The 25044-nt window shown below is 40.4% G+C and overlaps 1 protein-coding gene across 1 annotated transcript in view; it reads right to left on the bottom strand.

Annotated features, from left to right (window-relative positions):
• Positions 1–407: 407 nt before the first annotated feature.
• Positions 408–25044, bottom strand: part of HSPA12A (heat shock protein family A (Hsp70) member 12A) — a 47467-nt gene continuing 22830 nt past the window's right edge. Inside the window, exons 7-12 of the mRNA XM_042863899.1 lie at positions 8487–8658; positions 5704–5790; positions 5100–5204; positions 4082–4340; positions 3257–3360; positions 408–2038 (exon numbers count right to left, since the gene is read on the bottom strand). Of these exons, the coding sequence (XP_042719833.1) occupies positions 1404–2038; positions 3257–3360; positions 4082–4340; positions 5100–5204; positions 5704–5790; positions 8487–8658 (1362 nt within the window). The 3' untranslated portion in view covers positions 408–1403. The remainder of the gene's footprint in view (positions 2039–3256; positions 3361–4081; positions 4341–5099; positions 5205–5703; positions 5791–8486; positions 8659–25044) is intronic.

Here is a 25044-nt window from a genome sequence, read left to right on the forward strand (position 1 = left end):
CCTTGAGAGAAAGAACGCCAACAGCTGGACTGCACAAGGACTGCCAGCAGGATAAGGAAGGTGAATATTCTTCGCTATTAAGACCTGGTGAGACCACATTTGGCATCCAGTTCTGTGCTTCTCAGTACAAGCAACAAGGACTTGGGGGTTGAGTCTGTCAAGGCATCAGATGAAGGGATCAGAGCATCAGTTGTAAGAGGAGAGGCTGAGAGATCTAGGACTTCAGACTCTAGAAGAGCATGCTTGTGGAGCAATCAGGAATGCGTATAAATGCCTGACAGAAGACAGTAAAGAAAATGGAGCAAGACTTCTCAGCAGTTTTCAGCGAAGGGATAAGAGGCAATGGGCACAAATTAAAATACAAGAAAATGCTTTTAAAAACATGTGGTTCTTTGTTGCTGTTTTTCGTTTGTTTGTTTTTGTTTTTTGTTTTTTGCTTTTTACAGTGAGCATTGTCAAAGGCTGGAATAGATTGCCCCAACAAGTTTAGGCATCTCCAGCTTTGAAGATATTCACAGTCTGAAAGGACAGAGCATCCTGTTCTAGCTTAGAGCTTATTAGGGCTTAGGGGTTGGACCAGTTAATTTTCAGAGATCCCTTCCAACTTCATCTGTTCAGTGATTCTGGAAGGAAACTAATAAATATAAGTTTCTAAGACCTAAAAAGGGAAATAACTTTGCTCTTATTAAATTTCTGAAGTACGAGGGCAATGTTAGCTACTTAATCCAATAGCTAGTTCAAAGAGCTTGACAAGAAAGGCCTTCTTCTCAAGCTTGGGCAACCGACATTAGGCTACTAAAATATGTATGTTTCCTAAATCTACTTTTAAGGATTTCTAAGGATTTTCTTTTCAGTGTGATCTCAGAAGTGAAGCCACTCACTTCCTACTTCTTCTCGTTCCTGATTTTCAGCACTTACATTTTTGAAAGTGCAGGCCAAAAACCAAAAGAAAGCTGTAACTTGTTTCCATGCTCAGAGGATGGTGCTGTTTCAGAAAGACAAGCCATACAGACACCCCCCTACACCAACCACCTGGACTAGCAAATGTTTCTTGGGAGGAAGAGGAAGAAGAACAAGAGCAAGGCAAAGAGATTATGATTTTATATTTCTTAACCAATCTTCAGGATGCAATAATAATACTTAGTAAAGGCAGATCTTTACACATGCTTGAACAACTAAATAACTTTTACTACTTCTGGAACTTTTCCTCCTCAAGCTTTTTAAGGGTCTTTTAAAATCCAGCTTTTGGTCCTTCAAGGGCACAAGCATGACATACCCCACCTTATTAGCTGTTCTCATATAGCCTGCTGAAATTCAAGATGATTACGTGACACATGAAAGTCAAAAAATGAAATACTGGACGATGAGTCTCACAAACAGGCCACGGTGGGGCAAATGATCTGTTAGTAGTTTAAGAAATCAATACCAACTTTGACACTTTTAGAGGTGGCAACATCAATGGCCATGGCTTTGATCTCAGTGTCCCCAAACTGCATAAGTGTTTTGATCTCCCGTCTGTTTGGCACGGAAGCATCAGTTCCTGTGAGATCCAGGCGAAGGGTGCCACACTTTTTCACTCCAGATTCAGTGATGAAGCTGACATTATCTTGTTCTGAGCTATAGATATTGATCACTATTACTAACTGAGAAGGTTTGGCAGGTGTGTAACTGCGTGTCACAGTTTCTCCAAGGGCGACAGATTGGTCGGCAGAGATAAATTTGTCAAAGACATCAGTGCACCAACGCGTGCCATCTTTGATTAGCAGCTTCTCCGGTGGATGCTTCCCTTCCACAAACCGATTCAGCACACCCACACCATAGGTGAGAGGCGAACGCCGTACTTTGATGACAGCAGGGTCTAGACCAAAGAGAACAGCTCCTTTGAGGATAGTGAGCCCCACATCCTGAGGAATGATGACTCGACATCTCGAACCAAAAGCGCTCTGGACAGCTTGCTGGAGTAGAGGGGATTCAGCGAAGCCACCCACCAGGAACAGAAACTTGACATTGGTCACTTCTGGCTTATCGAACACATCACCTATACAGAAACAGAGCCCATTCAATAGGGAAAAATTCAGTGGCAAAGCAATTCATTTGAAACTCCAAATGCCTGACGCATCCATGTTCCATGCGCATGCATAAAATCTGAAACACTCACATCTGCGCCCCCACTGCTGCTCTCAACATGCATCAGTTCCACTTCTGAGGTTTCTTACTACGTTCTGTTTCAATGGAGCAATGACTGTGAATGAAAACTTGCTTCAAAGCAGATGACATTTCTGAGGTAGCATTTATGGTTTCTAAACAGAATTTTTATTTGGGTTGTACCAGCGAAGGGAGACAGATTTTTTGCAAGAAATCTCCTACGTTGAGGAAAATCAGACAGTTCTGTTGTAGGCTCATCCACAGTCAGTTCAAATAACTGATGCAGCACAACTAAGGTATCTGTCACAATTAATGTGAGGCCTCTCCCTCCCTGCTCACACGGAAGCTATTCTGTCCTAGTTGTCCCACTAAGTTGTGGTCTCTCAATTCCACTTAACAAGTCCTCACACAGCAAGTGTGCTAAGCTGGATATTCTATTCCAAATACAATTTGATTAGCACTTTGTAATGAGTAGAACAGCAATACTTCACTCAGCATATGTATTATACTCAACACAAATCCAATCTTTCATGAAAGAGAGTTTAAATAACAGATTTCCCAATAAACCTGTGTCACTTTTCATTGCCAGATAAATAAATCTATTACTGCTTAAGATTCCTATGGCTGGAATTTATTTTATTTTATTTTTTAACAGGAACCATCATTTATTTATTGCGTTCCTGACATCTCAGTGATTCAGAGAGTCATCAAAAAATAGGACTTTTTAAGTCCTCCCACTGATGAGAAATGAAATACAGGTCTTAATTTCAGCAACAATCAGATACTAGTTATGATTCTGGCATTATTTTGTTCTTGTCTGAAATAAGAAAAAGAAAAGTAGGATCTGGGCTAAAGCAGTGCTCTTTAGGGAATGATTGTAGCCCTGGAAACACAGTTTAGGCAGCAACAGGACTGAATCACACTGAAAAACTAGCTCTAGAAATAGGTAGTTAGATGCATTAAAGGCGATGTCCCTTACTTGAAATTACCTTCCTAATCACTTTTTAAAGGACAAATGTTTCAGAACTAAACTCCTTGCCCACATTTAGGGCATAATAGCAGTCTTCAGTCTCAGCTTAGTCAGAAAATGGAATTACACACAGATACTCACTCAGGTGTTGAACAATCTGGTCAATTGTAGGTTTGAAGAGTGCATTCATTGCATCTGGGCTCATCCTCAACATTCCTTGGGAAGACCACTTCACAAAGTCCACGCTGAAAAATAAAAATAAAAGCATTTAGAAAGGATATTAAGAGAGTACAGAGTACAGTCAAGCACTCATAAGACATGACACACAAATAATGAGTTTATAGAATCTGTATGCAGTTTGCTTGGAAAAAAGTACTTCATCTAACTTCAGCCCCACACCAAATGGAACAATATAAAATTTCCAGGGACAATTGCTATTTTTGCTTGTTTAATTGCTGTGTTCTTTGCCTGATTGCCTCCTGCAGCATTACCAATGTTTATCTGCCCTCTGAAACAGCTGGCAGTCAGTGCACTGTTCACTCATCTGAAACAGCACTGATTCAACCCCAGAAGGGCAGCATTTAGATTATAGCAGCAGCAGGCCAAAGCCACTGAAAACAAGCAAGCAAGCAAGCATGGGAAGTCTCAGGAGAAAGAGAAAAGAACAGTACTTTTAATGAGCTGTAATATTTGTTAACTGAATAGAGGCATTATATGATTTCATTATGCACATCCATATAGCTTAGGAATTTCCTTCTCATTCATGCACATCCTATGTTATCTTTACACTTCCTATCTCATTATTCTGTTAGTTTCAGTATACCTGGAGAAACACTGCATTCTGAAAAACAGACACTTCTTTTGCATTACTGTCGTTCAGACTACATGTAATTAGGATATTTTAATTGCCTGTCTTTTTAAAGACTAGGCAATTCTGTATCTATGTGGGTTCAATCATCTACTCACTTGCTTTTCCTCAAGGCATGTTCTACACTGTGACCTCGAAACTTCTTATAGTAATCGATGAAGGAGAAAGGCAGAGTGATGTTTAGTGGATTGGTCCTGTCTGGAGCTGCTGCCCGTTTACGGGACTCAAATGCTATCATCAGATCTACCCAGGCAGCAGGACGCTTGATTTTAAATTGCTCAATAAAATCTTCTCCAAATATTTTACACAGGAGCTTTTCAAATTCATAGTCCACACCTAGGGAACCATATGGCCCACCTGTATTAAAAATAAAACACAACTTTAATATTCTGAAAATCGCATTAGATTTCAAGTAGACCAAATACACATCAGATTGACACTACAAGGACTGTCGCTGGAAACAGTCTGTCTAATACAGAATGTGATCTTACCTTTGCCTCACTTTTACACCTACATTGTCCTAGACTCTGTAAAACTACAGCAGAAAGTTGTCTTAAAGCCATCAAGACTGAAGACACTCAGCAGTGAACGATACAGATGAAGACCAACTCAAGTAAGTGCACAGGCTGTCTTACGGGGTTAACAGCTTAGCAAAGACAAAGAGGGGATTATGGAGTTCAGGAAGGGAGTGTCATTAAAGCAATTGCATTTTATTGCACTTATTGTTGTGGATCTATCATTGTGAGCTGCTGTCAGAGGATGGCAGACCACCTCTGTTACACTGGCTGCGGAATTACTGGAACATACAAGCCTTCCCTAAGATCTAGGGAAATTTTACAAGGATCTCGATGTGACACACTTGGCTTTTCGTACCTCCACAGCACTTCTCAGAATAGCTGGTCAGAGACCTCTTAAAGGAGTGGAAGATCACAAATTTACTAAAAGAAGGCAGACCAGGACAGTGACCCTTGTCCAGACAGCAGATAGACTACATTATTTGGAATACTGCTCTGATTCGAGGAAGAATTGTTAGTGAAACACAGTGATCAGTAAAGACATGTATTTTCTCCACAGACAGAGTACTGCATAAATGCAAGCACTGGAAGTGCCATCTACCTGTTGCTTTGTACAGTTCCTTAAGATGTCCTTCAGGGAGCCTGATCTGATGGACAGTCATATCCACTGTGCCTCCTCCACTGTCAACAACGATGTAACGGTCACCTGGTTTGCCAAAGGAATAGGCAAACGTGATGTATATTATCACAGTGACATATTGCAATGAGAGAAAACGACTTCCACACAGTTATAAATCTCTATTCTGAAAACTTCATCTTTATTAATAGTGATTTACAGTAAATACAAAATTTAGGTATCAAAAAAGATTGGTTTAACACAGAAAGAAAAGGGATTAATGGAATTGCTCGTGCTAGCGGTGTCCACTTTAGGGGGTTACCAAATTAATACTGCAGTATATTCACAAAGCCTATTCTGAAGAAATAGTCTAGCTGTACTTTGAAACTTGGCTTATACTCTGTCATCTCCTTAATAAACCATACATTGCTATACAGAACTGCAGTTTAGCTTTAGCAACTCAGAGCTGCATATGCACTTTTATTTCTTTGTTTTCCAACTCATAATCATTCTGAGAACAGTGCAGATTTGTGAGAAACAATATGTTCGTCAGCACTATAAAACCAGTTTATTCAAGAAAGGACACTACCTTCTTCCAGTTCGGACCAGATTTCTCCTATAACATTTTCCACCAAAAAGGTGCGACTCTGTCGATTGCGACGGACGTGTTCCTTAGCTAGTCAGAGACAGAGAAAATTACTGAGCATTACGAAGCATAAAGAATTTGATAACACGTGGTGCAGAAAACAGGTGCAAGTATGCTGACAGATCTCGTTTACTGCTTCTTAAAACAAATGAACAACCACTGCACTGGTTTGGGGAACATTATAACATTACTTCTAGAAAGAGCAAAAAAAACACATTTTTCAGATTTTCTGTTCTTTGTTCATACTACTGGAATTAGAAACAACGACTTAGTGTGAAAGCTATGGGCAAATCCTTCACAGTTACTGTATTCTGACTTCCAAGTACAAGCTGGAAGCTGTCCCAGCTGCCAGCCGCGTTCAGGCAGACACTCTGCCACACGGTGGCAGCCCTGGTCCACCGCAGACCTGAGCTGTGATGGCAGGCAGAGAACACAAGATTTTCAAAAGCAACTTCTGGGGCCGTGTGCTGGGGCAAGGCCTATGGAGACGTTCAGGATGTCATACTGCCTCAATGTAAGCAGCCAAAAGCACTGCTTCACAGCTTTGTAACTTCTCAAGTCTCAAACTGATCACTAAATCTGACCCTCTGATAACTCAGACAGATGACTGAAGAGATTAGCAACTATTTCAGCCTTTACTTCTGAAAATCCTGGTTTGTTATGACAGCCTGTAAAGCAGAATCTAGTGCTGCCACGATAAGCAATTAAATTATGTCTTGACTAAGACTTGACCTATTAGAAACATGGAGGACACTGGCACAGCATATTTTAAATTTACAGCAATTAAAAATTAAGCACAATCTCACACCAATACTTCAGCTTACAAGACTTAATTTCTACTTAGACATTCAAAAGATGAAAAACAGTCTGTAAAGAGAAAGTAGAGCAGTGAGAGCCTTTGCTATTAAGCTTCTAAATCAGTCTGTACAACTGGATGATCAAAAGTCATTTCCTGTATTACTTTCATTCATTTTCATTCAAAGGTGCTATATAAAATAGTACAGAAGATAGACATCCTGCAATATGCGAAGTAGGAAAATTGTTGAATGCATTTTCCTTCTCATTTCTATAGTGTCTATGATCAGGAGATGAGAGGCTTTGCTTTCAGCCATACCTGCTCCATAAAGACCCTATGATGCAGACAAGTTGTCAGCCTCATACACCAACAGCTCAAATCACACAGCATTCAAAGACAGAACAAGCAAGAGGTCCAAGCAATGGACCTAGAGTCCACAGAAGTCAATGGGAGTCCTTTCACTTTGTTTCTGTGGACTAAAAGTAAATGGAAGAGCCAGTCTTTACCTGGCTCTACAACAAACAGTAACTTTTTTTGTTCTGACTTCACTGCAATAAGACAGCCCATGGAGTGCATCTGTTCATAGCTAAATGGTTTTCCTCCTTAATCTGTTCTCAGCTGGTCTTGGGTACCTGCCATGCCTTTATGAAACTTTAATTTTAACCCCAAATTAATTCCCTCAAACTTTATTTTCATTAATTTTGACAATAAACCTTTCTCATCCCCAATGTCCTTTACCTTACACAATTAAGAAAGAGAATGGTTTCCACTTGCAGAAATCCAACATCTGCCAGATTCTGCCCAGCTTTAAAACTTTGCCAAACACAGAACTTTTTTTTTTTTTTTTTTTTTAATTATTATTACTTATTTTCTTAGAAGCAAATCCCCCCCCCTGCAGCCCGAAAGCAAGTTCATGGAAAAGTGCATGGAAGTGGAACAGCGCAGGATGAGACCAAGGTGGAGAATGTGAGGGGCCCTTGAAAGGACTATGCCCTGCACAGACCTCCCTAAAGCTGAGCACATCTGACAAGTGCTAGCTGGGAGTGATGTGGCTAGGAGAAAATAAGGAAATGACTTATGACTCCAACTAAGAAAAAATGCAATCTGGTAAGTACAGGAATAGCTTTACAGGCTGAATTTTCCATGTGCCTGTACCATTTTGACCTAGTAAATATGATGACGAAATGCAAATTCTTTTGAAAAATTCCTCTGGGATAAACTGATACAGTAACACTTACATCAGTGCAACTACTGCAATTCACACGGAGAGGAAATCGTTATGTAACAAATACACCACAGCAGTCCACTATTTTCTTTTTTTTGCCCTCCAGTCTAAGACAAGATACTAAATCTTGCCTAAGTCTTTGGTGACGAAGGATTTTTTGGCAAGTGACTTACACTGTGGGCCCATCTCTGCAAGTCAGTCTTAAAGCACCAACATGAGCAGCAGATCACAGGTCAGTAAGTTAGAATTGCTGTATCTAATTTCTCTTCTGTGAGAAGACAAATGCATTGCTGTATTCCATTACCATGTGCTCTTCCAAGTGTTCAAAGTAAATAATGGTATTTCACAAAGATGACTTCAAAAAGCATCTGCTGAAACTCTGGAAGAATACTTCAGACTGAAAGTCTCATTGAGATCCAATAATAATGCAGCTAATTGAACACTTAATTGCTTTCAACAGATTAAATATAAAATGATCCAGCATAAAGTATTAATTTCAATAAAGGCAGAAAAATACTGCAGTGAAAACGCTATGGGACAGGATGCTCAGGGAGGTGGTGGAGTCACCATCCCTGGAGGTTTTCAAGAAACTTGGAAACATGGCACAGAGGAACAGGGTTTAGTGGGCAAGGTGGGGATGGGTTGATGGTTGCACTAGATGATCTTAATGGTCTTTTCCAACTTTAATGATTCTATGATAAGCACCTTGTGTAAATCCAGTTCCGATGGTGTCACTGGGGCTATAGCCATTGACAGGTGCTCTGCTGCTCAGCTCTATCATCTGGTGAAGGCGGAGCTTCCGGCAGTAGATAGAAGCTGCCTCGGGTTCCAGGGCGATGATCAGCTGCTCGGGGTTTTCGGGGCTTGCCATTCCTGCCTGTGAGAGAGAATCCATCAGAGAAGCGAGCTGAGAGGTCCCGTCACCTAACAGACTCTTCCAGCAGGAGAACAAGCACATCCCCAGCTCCCAGGTTCAGTCAGTCAACCCTCGAAGTTAATACACAAAGAAGCTGCTGCTGCTCCCCAAAAGCCTTTGGCTGGGATTCATCCTGCCCACAATGGATAGCCACCACTTCACAGGCTGTAGCAGGGAGGTAGGCATGCACTTACCATGCTGTCTAACTGAGCAGCTGTGTGCGTGACGGGAGGAGAGAGGAAAAAAGTCCTCCTGAGGCCTGTGCTGAACAGCCTACAACCTGACCTCCTAACTAACCCATGAACCTGCTAGCAGGGGCTCAGCCTCCTGTCAGAAATACCTTTGGCATCTCTTCTCCCAGTGACAATTTTAGTATGCCTTGCTTTATATCCCAGAAGATATAAGACATACATAGCCCTCGCCAAAACCAACCTTTCCCCCACTGTGCAGCTTACTAAAATATATGATACACTTTGCCAGTACTGCATTTTTTGACTTAAAATCAACATTTCTCTAATCCAAAATAAATTTTAAGCACAATCAGTTTTATAATAGCTCAAAAATGCTCAGTTTTCAAGGAATTGAAATACAATAGGACACATTCCTTAAACTATAATGAGAAAAAGCCTAAAAATACTTTAACTAACTTTTGCAAGCCTACTCATTGCAGTGGGTTGGAATTGGATGCTCTTTGAGGTCTCTTCCAACCCAAGCCATTCTATAATTCTATGATTTGCCATTCTTTCTATTTGCTTTCTGGATTTTCAGTCTTCACATACAAAAAAAAAAAAATTGTTTTCATTTCTTTCATCCTCACTTCTGCCTACTGTACAATTTTCTGTTAAAAGATAACTACATTCCTTCAACTCTTTCTGCTCAACTTTTTGGTCTGCTCGTTGTGGTTTTTCAGTTAAGTGTGTGAATATAAAAGATTAAAATATAAATGAACATTCTATTGTCTCCATGGTCAGTCTACCAGCAAACTCTCACTTCAACTTACACATATACATTGTGTTTGTTTCAGAGCATCCCCAAAAGAAGGCAGAATCACATGGAAGACTGCTAGCTTGGACTGGACTTAGCTTCCTTCATCAGCTACGTTGTGGGCCATGCTATTGGTGGCCAGGCTATATCTGCGGCTAGAAACTCAGAGTAAAGCTTGTTCAAAAAATCAATACCAGGGTAAAATTTGGAGGCATAAAACAGTCCTTCTCCTTTACTGATTCATTTTTCCCTTTCTATTACAGCACATAAGAAAGATGCATCTTTATTGAAATCATTTTCCTATTTTTATCGGTAGCACTGGAAGGTGCAACACTCCAGACATGAATTAGTTCTTGGTCCCTCCTCACATGTTTATCTAACATGTCACATAATTCCAACAATGTACAGTCTGCTCACACAATCTATTCCAATATTTTCCTGTCTTTGCCTTTGGAAATTTTGTAAGAAGTCTCATTTGAACCTTTCTTGCTGCAATTTTAAGACCAGCACTTTTTGTCTTATCCAACGTGGGCACAGAAAACAAGCAGTTCCCTCCTTCCCTGCTGCAATTTTCAGTCTTCTCTACGTACTGGGCACACATCAGTAGCACAGATACAGCAATTCTAAGCCTTGTGTCATATGTGCCCAAAAAGAAATAACTGTGTTTTAGGGAAAAAATAATTTGTTGCTAAGGACATTTAAATCCAAAGTCTGCATCATAAAGTATTTGCAGAGATGACAAGAACTGAGTTATGTGCATAAGAAATGCACTGGTATTTCCTAGCTAAGAAAAAAAAGAATATATTAATTACAAAGTCATCTATTCTGGGGGAAAGGGGAGATTTAGGTGCTTATTTTTCCAGGGCTGGTCCCGCTAAAGGAAAACAGCAAACTATTAACACAACCATTTGCTTCTCCTCTTCTCTAGTTCAGTCTGTATTAAGAACTTTTCACATTGCAGCCTGCATCAGTAGAGAAAGGCAGTGACCTGCGGAGCCTGAACTCAGATCCACGTTCTCAAACCCTCCAAGTATAGCAGATGCTATTCTTGCTACTTTTTCTGACTAGATACTATTTTAACAGATTCAAAATATCTCCCGAGGAAAACATTCAACAGAAATGACAGTTTTTAACAGTTCAAAGCACAGTTGATCCTAATAGAATTTCATGAAGCTTTTTTTTTTTTGTTGTTATCGTTACAAAGCTTTCCTTACAGAGTTTGACAGGCCAGTTAAAAACGAGGAACATGTTATTTCATCTCAGAAAATAGCCATACCAAGAATTGTGTACAATGAAACATACGACATCCTACATGTATATATTGTAATGCGTAAATCTACATGTACACATACATATAGATCAATACTGATGTTATATAATACACTGCATACATTGTATTTTTCTCCATATATCAAGATAGCACATCACTGTATATACATATCTAAAGAACACACAGAATGGGAGAAGGGGAGGTGAGATAAATGTGACTGGGTTCATGCTGCTAGGGAAGAAAGGAATGATGAGATTACGTTAGTACAAGGTCTGGGAAGATGAAGACATAGGAGGCAGCATCTGCCCCATTGCTACCGCTAAGGAGAAAGGGACAGGAGGAAAAGCATGCAGAGAAAGAGCAGTAAAAGTACCAGGCAGTCAACGCAAAGAAATGGTGATGAATTCACTAGAAATCTTAACTTTAAAAGTTCCAAAATTTGCTGTATTTTCCATTTGTCCCATTCCATCTGCCTTGCCCACTACTGCCCACTTGCCACTGCAAGTAGGTGAAAAGTTTAAGAAGTTCACAGGGTTGATCAGAACGGATCTAAGCAATATCTCAGGCCTTCTTACACAGATCATTTTGGCAGCTGACTGATTTGCCACGGGCAATTAACAGTGGACTTTACAACAGACCACATCCTGCCTCTAGTCTGAGATCTTTTTCCTCACTTGCAGTATAAATCCAGCCTTCACCAATGAAACATGAAGGAAGCAGAAAGAATGCAAATGTGGAAAACCATCACAGAAGATCTCCCTCTTTTTTTCATCACAGAAATCTTGTTAGCATTAAGTTCCTAAAAGTGATTTTCTGAGGACTGTTGCAGCTATACACCTGGAAGAAGCAAAGAACTAGATACAGAGTGCCCCAAACTCACTCTGTGCATCTGTTTGAGCACCAGGACCTCACGCTATGACAGGGCAACTCCCACACTTAACTCACTCCAGTAAAAACACACCTCTGAGCTGCTGCCAGTGCTCTGCTGCTCATTCACGAAGATGCATCATCACCCAAACCTCAGAATGCTTCAAATCCTTAAGCACTGGAGCACATATAACTTTTCCATCTGGATAGAGGATAATGCTTATCATGATACACCAGCTTTGCTGTTGCAGCCAAAGATGTCTTACTGCATGAGAGCCATAGCTGACCTCAACTATATTCCACCAAGTGTTAATTTATCTCAGAATTTACAAATACTGAGTTCTGGACTGTGGCTCAGTACAGCAGACTGAATATACACAGAACTAAACGATACTCATTTAACATGCAGGCTCATCACTACTGCAGATTGAAGACGATAAAACCCAGCCCCACATGCCACGATGCACTGTGAGAAAAAGCAATACGCTTTCTTTTTTTTATTTAATATTATAACTTGTAAAGCCCTAAAGTCATCATCAGAGTAGAATGGAGCTTGAGTCTTTCTAAAAGGTGCAATGAAAGCCATGAGGTAGATCTTCATGAAAATTCCCCACCTCTGAGGTGTAGCTATAGGGAATTCATCCAATTTGAGTGGAACAGACAGAACGCATAACCTGAAATTGAAGCAGAACCCAAAAGTTATCCAAAAACTTAGCTACTGAGCTTTTCTGGATCCAGTCAACCAAATATACACACCAGAAGCCCACTAGGAGCACTATCTTCAGAGATGCAGCACCTGCTATGAACAACCAGTCCTTGAAAGTACCAGGCTGCTCAGATTGGAGAACATCTATTACATTTTTAGCATCACAATGAAGCGCACCAAGTTAAGACCAAATTACAGAGGATCCATGCTAGTTGGCTCTAGGAGGGTCTTAACTTCTTTGGATCTGAAATGCACAGCCCTGCTTTGATCATCTTCTTGCAAGGGCTGGGGAGATAAAAATATGAATAGAAAAAAATGATGCATTTAATTCCATGCACATGGGATTAGATTCATGTGGTTCTTGCATCAGAATGCTATGTAAGGTAGGCAATAACAAATCTTCAATCTGTCAAAATGTGGCTGCATGCATGTAATATAAAATGAGCAATTTCATTATGGCAAAAATGAAGCTAACACATGTATTAATCTCATCACAGCCTGTGAAAAAAGGCTCAAAAATATACAAGAGAAATGGTTAAGAGTCCATATATATTAGAAACAACAGAGGTGACAAAGGAGCATTCCTCAGATTTAGAGCTAATCAAATCTACACAGGCAGTCTATGAAGTCTTGACCCCTATTTAACGAGAATTTGGAGTCAGTGCCAAAGCAAACTACAGCTGGGTCTACTACAAGGCAATGCTCACGTTCACTTCCAGAGCTGCTGCAAGAGGAGGCCAGAGACCACTCTGATCCCACGGCTCCTCTTTGGTCAGGGGAGTAGCTCCATCCAGTCCTCTGAACCAGAGACAGTGATCTGAGCTAGGCTCATTTTCTTTCAGTAACGTTTGCTGTGTCACTTTACATCACTTCCAGTGTTAAATGAGATCAGTGAATTATTCCCACGTACGCACATAAATTTTTAAAAATGCTTTTTCTCTGGATAAATACAAGCACTGTGCTTTTACTTTAACTCTGCTGCAGTGCAACCAGTCAGATGATCCTGGGCAGGCTCTGTATCCTTAGCAGCTCACGTTACCTACCCGTAAAATAGGTACACTGCTGCCTTTGTCCTTTATGCACTGAAAGGCAGTAAAGGAAAACACTTCATAACCTAAGTACAGAGTAATATACTATGTTATTTTCACAGTGGGTTAAATTTTATCTTTCAGAAAAAGAAATAAAGAATCGGGTCTGACCGGAGGAATTCTAATTTACTGCTTTAATAAATTTTATAATCATCTGAAGTTCAGTTCAGTACTGTGTAGGTGCCATAGGCGCTGTAGTCACACTTTATAAGACAGTTTCAGATACAGAACAGATCAGTATAAACAAACTGGACAAATAAATACGTGCAAGAAGAATCCTCATTATACAGCTGGAGAGACACAGAGACTAAATGTCTCAGAATCATAGAACAACTTGGGTTGGAAGTGGTTTTTCAGGGGCCATCAAAATGGACTTCAGAGCCTTGAGATGTCTGCTGAAGGAATCAAGGGCACAGCTCCACGGTGGAACTGGATCAGTGATGAAGCTGATTTCAGAAGTCCACGCTATTCAAGTGTTGGGCCTCCATGCAGCTTTCACAGTTGGCCACCTCCACCAAGCATGTTACTCTATTTGCTTTTGAAGCAGTGGCATAGACTAGGTGGGTGTAACGATCTACTCTTCTTGGTGGCAGAAAGAACATTTAAAAACTGTTTTTACCACTAAAGGCATATTTCCAGGCTCCAGAGATAAATTTGAAAAGTTGGATTCCATGAAATAGCTTTGTAAAGACAATATGGCTCATTGGGAAATAAAGCCCTGCTTTATTTCCTAATAAAGTACAACATCATTCAGCTAGAAAAACAGAAGCTGTGAATTAGCATCAACATTTCTGTATTTTCCAAGATATTTATTATAATTAGTAACAATAGGAAAGCTATGATTGCAAGTTAAGCACTATGCAGCCTGCACGAAGAAAGTATTGTGTGACTCCATCCAGGCAACACAAAACAGCAGTTGGAAATTAAGAGCCTCGTGAAATTTCACTGTTTAAACTAATCAGTTCATTGTGTTAACAGATTCATGATAACACCAGCCACTTAGTGCCTCACTAAGCAAGCTCTTCTCTAATCCTCCTCCTTTTTCACTAGCTAGCACTTTCTCCAGTTTTATGGCATCAAATTAGGATGTCACAAATAGATGACTGAGACCTAATTAAGGCAGAGAATGCCAGAAAAGATGAGCAACATGAGAAATGAGCCTCAGTATTGTTACTCAGAAGCACATAAGGAGAAGCTGGGTTGACAGGGAGTGAGGCTAGAGGATGTCATTTTGACTGCACCAAAAATACAGTTTGTACAGTTTTGATAGACCTTCAGCCTTGACACTTAAGGAAGACTCATGAAAGACCAGTCTGAAAATCACTATGCCATCATCACAGACCAATGCTCTGCCATTAGTCTTCAGGAACAACGAGAGTACCGCAGTGCAGCGTGCAACTCATGAATAAACACAGCAGAGGGAGGTCAGGCAGCACCTTTAGCTCAGGCAACTTATTGGTTCAAAGACAGGTTCTTAAAATTGCTCTGCAGCCACAAAGAAAACAGAACATTCAAATGCACCCAGATTCCTATAGGTACCACAGCACAGTGACTGGTTTAGGCAAAGACAGCAGGAGGAGCCACTGGGAGCTCTGCTGCTTTGGAAAATTTATCCTTGGATTTTAAGTGCCTAGATGAAAACAGAGAATTGATTTTTCCTCCCATTCTTTCTCTTTTTTAAATAGTCAACCCAATGTTTCAGTGATAATTGATTCTATAAAGATCTGATACTTGCAGTATCATAGTATCACTTGCTGCTTTTCAGAACCAAGAGCTTTCTGCTTTCTCTTAAACATTATTTGCTATGCATATATGCAAATATATGTTAAAAAATGCATATATTTTCAAACTATTGTAGTCTGTTGCCCTAAAACTAGGTTTGTGGCACAGGCTGTCCTTTGTCCTATTCAGATCTGGTCGCACTGATTGTATTTTGTATTTCACAAGTGAAAACATAATGGATAATTATCATGGCTACAGAATTCCTTCAGTGTACATTTCTCCATCTTATAGTTATCTGCTAGGACAGAAATACTCATCTCTGCGTGAGAAAACTACTTGAGAGAGAAGTGAAAACTCAGGTTATGAGTGAACAGCAGTAACTTCATTTTGCAGACATAGGAAATACAAATCATGAAAGACAACAAACATAAAAGCCAATCATTTTAAAGAAAGGGACACTAAATTGGAAAAGACTCTTGGAATAATTCTCATTTGTACACTTGCCATTAGCATAATTAGAAAACACGAAAGACTTAGAATGACAAATCCCAATGGAATTCCATCTTCAAATGGTCCTTGGGATTTGGAGATTACAGATAGCTTTCTTTGAGAATCCAGGTGTCTTCCCTTCTGCCTTGACAAAGTAGAAACCTTATAGATGTGTACACACACACACACAAACAAAACTTTCCCCTGCATTTAAGAATCAGAATGTATGCTTTTCAATGCTTTTTGAATTCCCAGTGCCAGCATATACCAGCAGCTCACACAAAGTACCTAATCCACAGAAAATTTACGCACTTCTTAAGGCCCTCATACAGGAAGCCTGAACTGCTGCTTACTGAGGAGCTGCAGGAAATCAGGATAGACGATTATAAAATATCTCGAAGTTGAACTCTTGTAGTGGGTTTGGTAAACATCACCAACCAATATATATTAACAAGTTTATTCCAAGAACTGGCTGATGTGGCTGCCAAGCCACTCTCCATCACATTCGAAAAGCCGGCAAGCAGGCCTACAAGGGCTTAATGAGGGCTTAATTAAATGCCAAGGGCAAGGTGTTGAACTAGGGTTGGGGCAATCACTGAGATGACTACAGAATGGGACAACAATTCAGTGACAACAGACTTGTGGGGAAGGACTTGAGGATCCTGGTGGATAAAAAGATGGACGTGAGCCAGTAGCATACTGCTCGAAAGGTCAACATTATCCTAAGCTGCATCAAAAGAGGGGGGGCCAGCAGGGAGAGGGAGGCGGCTGCCTCCGTGCTCTGCTCTTGTTGAGACCCCATCTGGATGCCTTTGTGAATGCTGTGTCAATTCCCTGCCTACATCAGTGAGCATTTGGATCTGACAGTATGACAGCAGAACAAGCCCAAAATTATTCCGGACCTTATTTATTTCTGTACAGAGTTCAGTAATTTTAATGAGAAATTTAGAGTCTTCTGGGATCAAGAGGAAACATTTCTTACACAGTCTGAAGGCTACACTATTTATGTCTGAAAACAAAAAAACACAGCTGTCCTAAGAGGTCCTGTAGCTTTACGCCACAGTCATTCTAAGAAAAGATTAAATGCAGAGAAGACTATAAATTCACTGTATTGAGGGTGCAGAAGTTGAGTTTAAAGCACAAAAAAACCCACCATGCCTCAGTTCACTGTCTTTTCATGGAAGGAAACTCAATTCCTAAGTAATTTATTTTCTTATATTTGGCTGCAGAGAACCAGAAGACCACAGGAGAATCTATTTCATACTTTATTTCTATTTCCTACTCTGTTAATAAAACTATTCCCCTGAAAACAAAAAGCAGAATCGGTAATAGTGCTTCCTCCTAACAGCTGTTCAGAAACCATGGCAATATCCCATTCTGAAAAGCAGGAAGACAAAAGTGGCACCTGGAGAAGTAATGAAGTGTGACTTTTACTTTCAGCATGCTCTTTGAATAATGAGTTTTGTGGACTAGTATTGCCTAAAGTCAGAACTTCTGCATTCGTGTGGTCACTGATTAGATGAAGGGATTTGTTATAGATGGCTTGGCTGTCTTATGCAGATAAATGCCTCTGCTAAGCATGGTGAGACTGCCTCAATTTATCTTGCCTGAGGTTGTTGTTACCCAGCTCAGCGTACAGCTGGTTCAGATGGCTTACCTGTACACTTTCATTCTTTATACCATATACCTTGCTTCTGTAGCTGACTGTGACTCACACGTTACTAAACGGCAATTTGGTGATGGAGAGGCTGTGCTGACAGCCTGATGGAAGGTCAGTGGGACCACTGAGTCACTGAAGCAACGTTAGGGTGATGTTTCTGCAGCCTGCCCCCAAATGCTTGTTGCAACAGATCCCACTTAAACACTAAATGAAAGCATATCACCAAGTGGTATCATCAGGATTTTTTTTCCGTATTTTATTCCCTAAGATGCAGAGGACATTAATTGCAATTTTTATGACTAGCATTCATTAGAAAAATTAAGCCATCAAATTCTCATAAGCTTTTCAATTTTTCATCTTGTATCATTTCACAAATGCCTTTAGTACCATGGGCATGTACTGATTACCACAACAGAGAAGCCTGACTCTCCTCCTTTTTAAATATCTGCCCAGTGTGTCACGTTCTCCCATTCCATTTGTTTCAAAATAACCCAGATGTAAGTCCTTATGTCTCAGGCTGATTTTTATTACGGACACAAGTGGCTCTCACTGAGCTGTTTTGTTAGTCGCATCTTATTTTTTACCTTAGGCTTTCTGATTTTGACATTTTTAAGCAGAGTTTCCAAATTCAGCTTCTATTACTCCTTCTCCTGTAATGAAATACTAGCACTTAAGATGTCTTTTCGACAGATCAATTATCTTCTTTCATTGGCTTTCCTACAGATATATCATAAGTAATCCTAACCAGTAGTTTCAGACCAGCCCCTATTGATTTACAATTGTTTTGCAGCCTTGCAGCAGTCCCCCACTAAGCTCCCCACTGTAGTTTAGAATCTCTCAGCTGGTCATTTTCATCTTTTGACTGGAAACATCCACATAGCACAGTCTTTCCTCTACATGGAGGGAAGATTCTGATTTCCACCTATTTCTCTTAGCTTCAGGGTCCTTCCAGGCAATTTCTAAGATCCTAAGAAACACATGTTGAGCGTAGCACACCTTTCTTCACATAATGGAGATTCTACCTTACAGGGAGAACTACTAGAGCAAAGAGCCTGCATTCAAGGAAGCTACATACTTTGCATGGCAGGCACTAATCTGTTTATCTGCTCATACCTAGAATGCTACGAAAACCTGCTTTACTTGCAAAATGAAAAGCTGCAGAAATTCCAACTTGTGCCTCAGCAGTGGACAATCAAAACCTTACAGAGCTGGATTAGCAGATGGTTTTGTCAAGTGCCTGCACCTTCATGTAGACCTGGCTAGGTAATTAAAATGTGTAAACTGAGATCAATTAGTACACATTTCCCACTGTGCTGAGCTCCCACTGTGTAGATATTCGCTCCTTGATTAATCATTGCTACAAGATGCAGAATCCTCCCAAATATATCACTTCATAAACATCTTAATCCTTATGATTAAGAAGATCTTAATACCACAAAAGTGAAAGCATGGACTCAGCAGAACCCCAGGCACTACAAATAATCAGGACGCTTGATACGTAACACACTTCTGCCTTTGCTAAGTACTGCTTTCATGCTTTCACCAGCTTCTCGCTTCTGCTTATGCCTGAATACTATTTGCTTTTTATGCAGTTTACAGGAAGTCTGTTGAGCTGTGCCTACACACAAACAAATTTCAGTTGTAAGTGCACCACATGCCAAAAAACAGACTGTACTTAAAAGAAAAAGCTCAGCTTCAAATCAGATATCAAACAGGTTAAGGCTCTTTAGCTGTCTTTTTAAATCACATCAAGAGAGGAAATGACAGAACAGTAAGAGCATGTTCAGGCTCATAGCCTATGTTTAAGAAGAACTTTAGGTCCCTCAGTTTTTCCATCAGCACTGCTCAGTGCCTGCAGGCTGGGCCCAACATGCAGGCAGTTTCGCCACTCCACACCAATGGTAGGTTTAGGTAGCAGATGCTGGCAAGGAGCCCGGTGCTACTTCAGGAACCTGTAAATAGCCCAGCACAGGGCTGTTGCTCCCACTACCATCTCCATATATGGTGGAAAAGGGCCCTAACTCATTTTTCTTGCTGTTCATATAAAAATCCTGACAGAGCAGCAAGGCACAGCTGCTGCTGCCTCTGGGTCAACACTGCCAGGGGTTTCTAAAATCTCAGCATGTCTCGCTCGACTGGAGAAGCAGAACTATGCTAACTAACGTGACAGATGCAGTAATGCATTTACTGTCCTTTAATTAAAGCGACTCATTCACCAGTTATATTTTCAGTTTACACAGTTACAGCTCTCAATAAGCACAACCTCCTTATCTGTTCTGACATCTCTATTGTCTTCAGCTTCCTGCCTCTGTGAGTCCCCCTCAGAGGACAGCCCCAGCTGCGATACAAGCCAGGAGGACCGCAACTATTTTACTGTCTTCTTTCTCTCTTTTCCTAAAGTAAAAATAAATAAACAAACAAACAGATAAATAAATAAATGCTTTCCAAAAGGTAGAAAAACACGTGACAACAGAACAAACATATCTCAGAGAAAAGCACAAAAAAAAAAGTGTGCTATTTTTATTACATAAATCCTCCAGAGATTTACAAAGCGGAGCCCACCTAGGCAGCTCGAAGGGAGCCCTTTTAAGCCAGTGTCTCATTCATTTCAGCTGGAAGCACGGCTTCCTTGCTTTTTCTAACCAATTTCAAGACAGACAGAATCTAAAATCTTTTTTTTTCCTCCAAAAATATCCTAACTAAGAATAAATGCAAGCATCATTATGTAGGAACGCTGGTTCAAACCAAAATTTACTTAGCCCGAAACATCACTGTGAAGATATTGTGATATCTAGAAAGTGACGTTCCACAGGACCATCTTAACACTGTTGTTTGCATCAAAGCTCACTGCGGACATTACGTTTGGATGCTGGCTAAATCCTGACACTCGAAGACTCACAGCCTTTTCACATAATATGACAACATACATATTGAGCTCAGCCTGAGTATCAGCTCTTGCAGAACTGCTCAGCACCCAACTGTTTGTAATAAGCAACTGCTACGTTTTCATCTGGAAGAAAATTGTTGCCTTTAACAGATTTCCTGCTATTTTAGCAAAATATTTTTTGCTTAAAGTTGTGCACAAGGACAATATTAATTAATGGTACACAAAACACTGGTTGGAGATTAAAATGCAAAATGTTTCTGGGTTTCTGCATATAGCACATTTCCGCTTTAATCTTAACAGTACCAGTCTTTTCTGAGAGTGGCTTTTGAGTTCTCACATAGTTCTCACACTTTCCAGGTGTATTGGCAGAACTATTCTGTTCTGAATCTATTCCTGTTCAGTAATATCCTTTTGAGGCCACATCAGTCATAGGCTCACGATCTAAACAAGGCTGTAGGATTTATACACAGGAAAAAGGTGTTGCAGTATTCTCCATATTGCTCACTGTTCCCACTGCCCCTCCTAAAATCCTAAAATCTCGCTTTGCAGTTAGAAGGAGTGGTTTTGTGTTGTTGTTTTTTTTGTTGTTTGTTTTTGTTTTCCCTGTAGCATCTCTTTTTGATATGATATAATCCATTTAAAACTCTTTCAAGCTTGGCTATTTATTGCTACATTCCAAGGTATTCACGCTTATACTGGTGAGAGATTCTGTGCCACCAAGTTACTCTCTTTACAGATTTGTTTACTCTTCTAAGAAGATTCCTACAGAGCAAGCTAGTACTGATCAGTGCAATGTAATGTAAGCCAAAAGACAATGTGATAATAATTCTCATCATGTTCATTCCACATTGACACTAATAAATATTCAGTGTAAGAGCCAGTTAAAAAAAATCCCCTACAATTCCAGGCTCACACAATTAATCCTACAATCTAGATTGCCTGTTTGTTTATACAAGCTTAACACGCAAATAATTTTATTTGCTATTTGTAATTGGAATATAAATCTACTTAAGAGTCCTGAAACTTCATTTCAAAATCAACAGCTCATAGTGGAAGAAAAGATGCTAAATTATCTCTGAGTAAACCAACAGACCAACGTTTGTAAGACTATAGATATTTCAGGCCAGCTTATGAAAAGCATCATCTTTCCCTTTCCCTTGGTCTGCCCTGAGTGCATTTGATATACCATATTTTGCTTTTCTATTTTACAGCTTCTGCACCAGCATAATTCTCTCAAACTCCAAATTCTCCCTTAAAACTTTATTTCTATTGGCACATTCAAGAAATTCCGGTCTGTAGATTCTGCTCCATGCTTACTGTGTCTGAAGAATTTGCATTGAAACACGAGCTGTAAGAATGCCTTCACTAAAAAGAAAGACTCTGCCAAGAATATCGGATCTTGTGTCCCTCTGATAAACAATCCACAGTGCCTGAATTTCATTTGGAAAAGGGATTAAATTTGCTGCTTATAGTAAGTAATATGTTAAGACAACAAAGTGCTGTTAAGACTGAACCAAATATTCCCACCTACCAGCATTCCACAGATTTCTATACAAGTGGTCTTGAATACTTTCAGAGTTTCATCTTCCCACTAGCAGACACTTGTTTTTGACCATCAGTAATCCAGGACCAACAGAACACTGAATTCTCGTGTGTCCATAAGACCTCAGATGACACGCAGATGGGATCCTGGCTTTGTGTCCATATTCACACGCCGCGCTACTAAGGCTGAATGTTCATAAGCAGGAAGTGGCCTGCCTAAGCTCTCTTCCATGGTGAGGTCTAAACCTCTGCCACAGCACAGCTCGGTGCATTTGGCAGTCCCTCCTTCTTTGAGAACAAGAATAAGAGCAGGTCCCAGCTGGGTGAGTGGGATGGAGTCCTCCCACATGCTATCCAACTGGACCACGCTGCCAAACTCACCAAAATAAGAAAGCATTTCAGTCATTAGGATTAATTTCTCAATGCAAATTCTTCAGGAGAATGGGAATCCTTCTAAGGCTGGTAAACTCACAGCTTCTGACGGAACTACAGTAAAGCAAAGTATTTGCAACAGAAGAACTAGAATACAAACAAGGAAAGTGAACACTATTTATGATGCCCTATGTATTTCATGGTGAGGACAACGGGAAACCTGACTGATACATCCTAAGAGTCAGATGCAATGAACCCTAAAATCTGCAGACATGCTTCAGGATCCTACAGAGATGACATGCTCCACTCTTGCCACAGAGCTCTCTCCTGGCGTGACCAGACCTCAACAGCAGTCACACGGCTTTAGAGCTTTCTGGATGCACAGAACAGCAAGAAGTGTCTGTGGACTATTATCCAGAAACAAAGCTATTTCAATTCACAAAGTGAGGCTGTAAAGACATGAAGATCTCTACAGCCTACCAAACTTAATCTTTTGAGAGGTCCCAGAGAGCAAAACAAATGAGAATAAATGCCTGCTTCGCAGAGGTAGCAATTCAAGTATGAAGAAAAGGAGTTAAGAATATGAAAAGTACAACAGATGAACACAAATAGCGCAGGCAGGGTAACAGCAAGAAGCAGTGCAGAGCAGTTTTCCCATGTCAGTAGTTCACTCACTGTCACGTTTTTGTAGGCGTGACAGAATATGCATTTTAGAGAGGATTTCAGAGGAGGAAAATGAGTTAGCATTATAGACACTCATGGCCAGGACATGCAGCTTATGTCTGAAATGACACAGGTGGAGGAGGCAAATGCGGGTCGACTCCCTGTCAAACGTGAAGTGACAAAACCCGTTAGTGGCAGCATTCTAAAGGGATGCAAAAGAGGCCAATTACAGTTGCCAAAGCTACGAAAATGATGTTGCAATAACTGAGATACAAAATCAGTGACAACTTTGATGAGAGCTCAGAATTATGCACAGACATGAAAAGCTGTTATGCAGGTAGAATTAGTAAGACTTTGGTAGGCTGGATGGGAGGTCAGAGGAAGAATTGTGAGCTGAAAGGAACACCCAGATCATACCTTGGAATGACAAAACAGCACAGCATCTGGAAGGGAGAGTTGCGGGAGCCCTCAAACAGACTAACAGTTCCAGGAAGTGTTTTGTTCAAGGCAAGACAATGATGAGTGGATGTCAGAAATGCATTGAGATTGCAGGCCAGACAACAGCTGATAGATGTTGAGAGCAGAAGCAGACCTACACCACTTTACCTGACCTTCATAACTCCATGTAATATTTAGATTTGCCTAACAACCACGTAGCATTTTGGTAGCATTGGGAACCAAAGACTGAAGTCATCAGTATTTTTGTTCTCTCAGAGTTACATCACTTGCCACAGATTACCCAAGCAATTGCCCACATCTCATTTCATTTCCCACTATCAGCAGCAATTGTACCTCAGCATGTTTTCAGCAACAAGGTTTCTACCACTGCCTTTTCAACGCTGTTCTCTACTCAGTGCTCCAATTACTCTCATGAACACAAGCTCTTACTTTCATGACGCTTGCGTGCTTTGATAGCTAACACCAAGGGCTGGAACTTCTGCTCTGTCAGCATGCACTGGTTTGAAACACATGCTGGATCCTGCAATAGGAATCTGAAGACTGAATGCTAAAGTAGAACTCTCAGTTTTCTGCATTTCTGTCTTTGTCCCCTTTCCTATAAATATCAACTGTGTCAAGTAAACATACAATTACTTCCCTAGATGCTTTTTTTTCCCTGTAAATGATCACACACCCTGAGTTAAAGGCCTTGCCAGGCCTTGCTATTTATCAAGCTTGCCGATAGAAGAACACAATCACAGACAAAACCACAGACACAGACACTAATCAACAACATTCCATTGTGCCACAAATGAGAAATGCCAAGAGATCTACCTCTCTCTGCCCTGCTCCTTACACAGCTCCCGTTTTACGAGCACACATGCACACAGACAGCAGGCAGACAACAATATACGGAGATAATGAATGGGTCTCTAGTGTTTCAGATTTACCTACAACCGTGTCCTTCCATCAGAACTTTAAGAATGTTTTGCTTCTGGCACTAGCATTAGCAATCCCACAATAAAGACTGTTAAGAAAAATGTTGCTCAACATTAGAGATAGTCAGGAACAGTTAAAAAAATTCCGGGTGCTTTCCAGGAGCACTCTGCAAATTACACACAAACTGCTACATGTTTCACAAACCACACATGACGTATCTGCTGCCAATGGGTTATGCAAGTCTGTGACAGAAAATAAGTAAAATAAAATGCAACGTGAGTATCTTGATGAAAAGAAGAATGCACGCATCGAGTCTACCAGAGACAGAAACTGAATTTGAAATAAAGCACATGCGATATGGAATATGCATGACTGTGGGGGCTTAGAGGGGAGGGGAGAGGGTTAAATGCTGATAAACTGGTGAAAATAACATTTTTATTTAATTTTATATCCAGACTATCTGGACATGGTCTTTTCATTCCTACTGTGGGAAAATGGGAACAGAAAAAAGAAGTCCCTACTGTGGAGGGTCTAAGCTTTCCCTACTCTTCCTTATATTTTCCTTATTTGAAAAAAGCCCGTGATGACCTAAAGAAATTAACAAAACAAAACTATGTCCACTGTTTTACATCAGCTTTCTCTTTGGTCTCAAAGCTGCATCTGTTCCACGTGCACTAAATTCAGCAGGAATATCACGTACAAGATGACTACAATATCAGT

Source organism: Lagopus leucura, unplaced genomic scaffold (assembly GCF_019238085.1).
Source record: "Lagopus leucura isolate 7727_CA_CO unplaced genomic scaffold, USGS_WTPT01 Super-Scaffold_741, whole genome shotgun sequence".
In the NCBI taxonomy this organism is placed as follows: domain Eukaryota; kingdom Metazoa; phylum Chordata; class Aves; order Galliformes; family Phasianidae; genus Lagopus; species Lagopus leucura.